Source organism: Zonotrichia leucophrys, chromosome 8 (assembly GCF_028769735.1).
Source record: "Zonotrichia leucophrys gambelii isolate GWCS_2022_RI chromosome 8, RI_Zleu_2.0, whole genome shotgun sequence".
NCBI lineage: Eukaryota > Metazoa > Chordata > Aves > Passeriformes > Passerellidae > Zonotrichia > Zonotrichia leucophrys.
In genome coordinates, this window is record NC_088178.1 from 19,660,149 (window position 1) to 19,666,148 (window position 6,000).

Below are 6,000 nucleotides of genomic sequence, written 5' to 3' on the forward strand. Positions count from 1 at the left end.
CATTAAAAACTTATACACAAGTAAGTAGCTTGAGCTAGACATTTAAATTACTCCTGCGGGATGTTTGTCAGAGAAAATCCAGCTTGCCTTATGGCAATGCTAATCTTCTCATATCTGTTTCACTTTTTATCCTTGCACCTGCCTGTTTTAACAAGATTAAGAATTAAGCTGGAAGAGGGCTGTCTGTCAAGGAATACCAATTAATCTATTGATTTAATCATCAGAATAACAACCAAATGGAGTTCTTGGCCCAGGCAAACAGAAGGTTTTTATTGCATTATAATTCAAACTCCCAGTCATGCTTGTGGCAGGCTGTGTCACCAGACTGCAGAGGAAACAATTAGGAGGGCAAGAGAGACACTGGAGTTTTCTTGTAAAAGGCTTCTTACTTAACTCTTATGGCCAAAAGGAAGATTTTGCATGTGATCTTGCCACAGAATTTTTATAAAATAAGAAATTCTGGTTTTCTGGATCACTGGCAGATCCAACCAAAGTCACATAGGGAGTGTTTAAAACAGGAATGCACGTGCTTATCTTTGCGAAACCAGGCTCCATTCACAGAGCTCACATCTTCTCATCTCAAATCTCAACTCTGAGCTGCATTACCGCTGACTAAAGGAGTTTGTTATCACCTAACTCCAAGCAGAACCTGCTAGTGCAGAGTTATCACCTATCTCCAAGCAGAACCTGCTAGTTCAGGGAAGTTTCTGCACTTGCAGCAGACTTGGCCAGATTTATTAACATAAGCTACCACAACCCACAAGACAGACAACACAAAAAACATCCATGTACCATAGACTCATTAGTTGAAAATTAATGAATGGATGAATGAATGGGGAAAAGAGTGCAGCAAAATAATAAGTTTTTTTCAAAACTGAATGCCCAAAAGTAGTGCTAAGGACTGGATTCATAGAGACACCTAAGTGTTCATTATCCCAAGGTTGTTTTAAAGTTTTGCAATTTATCCACCTTGCTAACACACTGAAAGCAACTCCTATGACAGGCCATCGCAAAGTTTGAGATAATCAGCTCCATGCCAGAAGATCAGATCGCAAATAACAACTCACAGATCAGTTTTACTTGCTGAAAGAAACAGAGTGCAAACACACACAAGGTATGCATAGAAAGCAGCAAGGAAGGTGCAAACGGAACTGAAACAGACCAGGTTAACAAACAGATCTGAAGCAGACTAGGTTAACACACGGATCTGAAGCAGACCAGGTACCAAAGGGCTGTGCATGTGAGCCCTTGGAGGGCAGGCACAGGACAGGCACTCGCCGCCGGTGCAAGCGCCAGGGGCACAAACGCTGCCCGCTCCCGGCTGAGCGCACTTCCGCCTCCTCCCCTCCATTCAATCCCAGCGCTGGGATGCTCCCTCCATCTCCGTGCCATGCGGGCTCCAAACAGTTTTACCTGGGTGAGGGAAGCAGGCTGGAGAAAGCATGTGATCACACGGTAAGTTTATGCTTGTATTTGCTGGCATGAAGGGGGGAAACCCGCTATCAAAGAGGTTGCTTAATTAGAAAATTCGGTTGAATACTGAGTGTAATTGTGTGGAGCATGTGGCTCTGGAGCAGATTCAGCAGGGGAGTGTGTGCTTAAGGGGCAGCTGGGATAGCTGTGCTCATCTGCAGCCGTTGCTTTAAGAGCAGTAAGTAAATGCTGCATGTGGAAAAACAAAATAAGTTGCCCGTTTTGTCCTTTGTGCTGGAAGTCTGCTGCCCAAATGCTATTGCTCCTGAAGGAATCCAGCGTACACAAAGCTGAGACAAGCCAGAGCCCCTCTCCCCCCTCCCATGATCAGTACGCACTTCTCTTCCCGCTAGCTCACAGTTCTGACAATGCAGGGAAAAGAGAAAGAATGGCAGAGGGAAGCAGAGCACAGCTGTGCGTTGCAGAATCTCTCCATATTCATTTGCCAAACAAAGCCAGGACTCAAAAAGACAACGAAGATGCATTAGGACCATACCAAATCCACGCCTCTGAGCGGCGAGGGGCTCTCTAACAATGCATTCAAGCAACAGATAGAGATTTACCTTCAAAATGCAGGCCATGTTCTTTCTCTATCCTTCCTACCAAAGAGCAGCAGGGTTCTACTTTGTGAGCAGCAGTTGCAGTGTCAGGCAAGAGGCCGGTGGAGCTGCAGAACTGCCAGAGCCCACATTCCCGTGGATCCAAAGGAAGGCAGCACGCATCCAGGACCCGTTAGTCATGTTAGTCTTTTTATGCCCCGTTCGTTCCACCCATCAGCTCCTGCCACTGGCTGCGAGCCAGCCCAGCACCTCCCCTCCGTCACATGACCGGGTTTGATTCATGGCTCCAGCGTGTGTTGCTGAGCTCGGGACTCGGCACGGCGGCAATCCGTACTGTGCCGGGCTCTGCAATGCCCGCCAGGGACTCGGCACGGCACCAGTCCGTACCTTACAGGGCTGTGCAATGCCCGCCAGGGACTCGGCACGGCACCAATCCGTACCTTACAGGGCTCTGCAGTGCCCGCCAGGGACTCGGTATGGCACCAATCCGTACCGTGCCGGGCTCTGCAATGCCCGCCAGGGACTCGGTACGGCACCAATCCGTACCTTGCAGGGCTCTGCAATGCCCGCCAGGGACTCGGTATGGCACCAATCCGTACCGTGCCGGGCTCTGCAATGCCCGCCAGGCTGGGTGTTTGTCACTGATCCCGGGTGCGCTCAGGGCATGGCCGCTCACAGGCGGGCACAAAGGTCCAAACTCTCCCTGTTACTGCACTGTAAAAATCCTTACGCTGCTTGTTACAGTGCAGTGTTGTTTTATGTGCAGCCCCTTTCACTGTACAGCAGGCTTCCTTTTGTCTAAATTGCTGCCCTATGAGAAATAATCATTATCAGCAAGCAGCACAAATGTCCCACCAGACGTGTTTGCGTTGTGTTTGGCACGGCTTTTTGAGTGAAGAGCTGGCATCCCTCGCAGGAAACCTCGTTTGTGAGGTTTTTTTTCTTGTGCAACTTTCTTTGGACTTTCTTAAGATTAGAAAGTGGGGTAAAGTGCAGATGAATAAATTCAGCTGTTGAAGAAATCTTTCACTTTACATAATCTCATAAAATTCAAATTCTTACATAACATACTCTGTATATCTATATTATAGAGGTTTTACTTCATATTTGTCACTTCTCCTGCTCTCCTCTCCCCTTTTTACACTTTCTCAGTACTTCTCATTACTTCATCTTGGAACCCTTTGCATTTTCTGTACTTGGCACCTTCCCTGTATTCCTTTTGTGCCACAGTGCTCCACTCCTGCTGCTTTGGTACCAAAAGCTCTCTGGCTCCCTTAATAAATTCCCTGTGGTGGGTGTCTTTATCCTCTCTGCAGCAGCTCGTGTTTACATGCAGGCAGTACCCTCCAGTGCATGGTAAAGAATAATTTAACACAGAGCCCCTCAATGGGTGGGAGCTAAAAGGGTTAAATGCACATTTAACAGCAATGCTGTTCCCAGCCTGGAGCCTCCCCTGTCCAGGTGCAATCCCTCCAGACAGTAGGTAGGTTGAAACTAAAGGATGGAGATATCCTCATTTGAATGCAGGGGTAGATCCTCCCTGAGCAGAGCAGAAAGGCCTGGGGGGGTTTCTCCTGCTCACACTCCTCAGCTGCCTTGCTGTGCATTTCCAGAGATGCCAATGTGTGGTTGGCCTTTGCAAAGTGCTGCACTCTTACACGAGTCCTGCAACTCCTCAGCACCTCTCACCACTGGAAATCCACTTCCTTCTTCAATTACAGCCGCAGGCCAAAGTGCTTGAGCTAAGAATTGTTGTATTGCTGGGAAGACTGATGAAAAATAACTTAATGAAGTTTCTATCTGTATTGACTAACGTAAGGAAATGCCTCAATGACAAGTCAGTGGAAGAAGGTGGTAAAACAGGGATTTACAACATCTATTAGAGGCTACCACCAACCATTGTTAGATCATTCTGGATAGCAGTTTATGTGTCTTTAAGTGCTAGTTATTCATAAGGAGTTCTGTAACAAAGATCTGTTTCCTAGTGAATAAGATAAACAATTAATTAATTCTTTCCTGAATAAAAAAATAAATGCCTATTTTTCTCTCCAGCAGTCGAGAATCTTGTTTTCTTTGGAGTGAAACTATTCCTTTCACCTGTGTGATGGCATGAAAGAGTTTTCATCTGAGGCAAATGAAAAATATTCCACCGCCTTCCCACCAACCTCCAGTACCAGCTCTGTAAAGAACAAAAGGAATGAGGCTGGAGAGAAACCATCCTGAAAAGGTCAACCATTTCAACATGTCCAAAGCATTGAGGGGTTTCCAGTGAATTATATTCCTCAGGGAAAGGCAGAGGCATGGGTAGTTGTCTGGTTTTAAGCATCTCTGACATGCTTTGATTCTAAACACCACATCAGACAAAATGTGGTGAACTTTAACTTTTAGACTTTTGGTAAATAGATATTTATCTTAAAAATACTTCATCATTAGTATGAACAGCAACAGCCATCCCTCTCTCTTTCTTTCAGGAGAGATATTAGATTTCCTTTTATTTTCTCCTTGGGACAAAACTGAAGTTGTGACTTGAGCTGAGATCACCACAAAGAGCAACAGAAAGTCCAGCCTTGAGCTGAGCCAATTTCACCTCAGAGAAACTACACGAGGAAAGGCATCCACCAAATGATAAAAGCAAACAGCCCCTGTGAGCACATCATTCCATGGGTCTCATGAAGTGCTTTACTTGAACTTATAATACTCTTGAAATCAGCTTTTGGCCCAACATAGCTCACATAAATTTCAGTCAGGCTTGCAGCTTTCCACCCAAAATTAACACGGCTGTTGTTGCCTGTCAAAGGGATGTCAAAGGCAGTGTGAATCTGCCTTTCAAGTCTGAGTCATTGTGACAGGCCACACAAAGTCACTGCTTCTGGTTCTGAGGACAAAGACCTTTAGTTCTGAGGACAAAGACCTTGCATGTTTTCCATCTAGCCCAAACCCTTCTGATACATTTGTGTGGTGACACAACCTTGGGGAAAATATGGTTGTGTGGGCAGCAGCCCTTTGCAATTCTAACTCTTAAAAACTAATTCTGTCATAAGAAATAAATCCTTTGTGGAGAAGGCTGATTGAACCTTAATTTGCAGAGGTTAATGCAGATGCACAATCCAGCATCCAAGCAGGGGTTTGTGGTGCCAGTGTGGGCAGTTCTGCTGGGCAAGCTGTGCCAGGAACAATTGGGTTGGGTTGGTGCCTGGACACCGTGGCGCTGATGAAGCTGCACTTTCACCTATGGTAGAACTTCAGAACTTCAAAACCTCATATTTAAGCAATAAGGTAATTTTTAGTCCCATATCTGTATTTCAAAAGTGCAGGCTTACAGACAGTCTGAAAGCTGTCATCTCACTGATCATTGAAGTCAGACTCTGGTTCATGTAATGAACATGTGCCAAAAAGGAAGAACCTGCTCTTACACTTGCTGCCACTACAAAGTTTTATCAGACAAGGATGACACAAGGGGACATTTTTAACCGTTCAGGTGCAACCTGAGTCAGTGGCAGAGTAACAGATCCACTCCGCTGTTATCCAGAGATCTCATCTTCCCAACCTTCTCCTTACCTCATGTAACACACCACTATAAGTAAGAAATTTAAGGTACCCAGCAACCAATGCCGTGGCAGAGGGAGAGGATGAAATGATTAAAAAAAACAGCAGGTTAAGATTTGAACAGGAAATCTTACCAGGTTATGCAAATGCTACATGAAATTTTAATTTAAAACTCATAACGATGCTGATTTCCAGGTAAGAAAAAGGCTTAATGAAGCTTGACTAATTAATTTTAGAGGTGAACCTCTGCTACATTCTGCAGTGCAAAAGCTGAGGAGAACAGGTGGGGCTTGTTACAGCATAAATTCTACTGTTACTTTTCAGAACATCCTGAAAACTTAAAAGCAAGCTTGCCATGTGCACATTACTGAAACAACCAGTGTATATTGCCCTGCCCAGATTCCTTCCCAGCACAATTCAT

General features: G+C 45.3%; 1 protein-coding gene and 1 long non-coding RNA gene across 2 annotated transcripts in view; one reads left to right on the top strand and one right to left on the bottom strand.

Annotated features, from left to right (window-relative positions):
- ST6GALNAC3 (ST6 N-acetylgalactosaminide alpha-2,6-sialyltransferase 3) overlaps positions 1-2,326 on the bottom strand; it is a 215,333-nt gene extending 213,007 nt beyond the window's left edge. The window contains exon 1 of the mRNA XM_064719679.1: positions 2,037-2,326. Coding sequence (XP_064575749.1) covers positions 2,037-2,054 — 18 coding nt within the window. The 5' untranslated portion in view covers positions 2,055-2,326. The remainder of the gene's footprint in view (positions 1-2,036) is intronic.
- On the top strand, positions 1,340-5,095 carry LOC135450962 (uncharacterized). Its single transcript, XR_010441187.1, has 2 exons — positions 1,340-1,455; positions 4,086-5,095. It is a non-coding gene; the product is annotated as an uncharacterized LOC135450962 (long non-coding RNA).
- Positions 5,096-6,000: the final 905 nt, after the last annotated feature.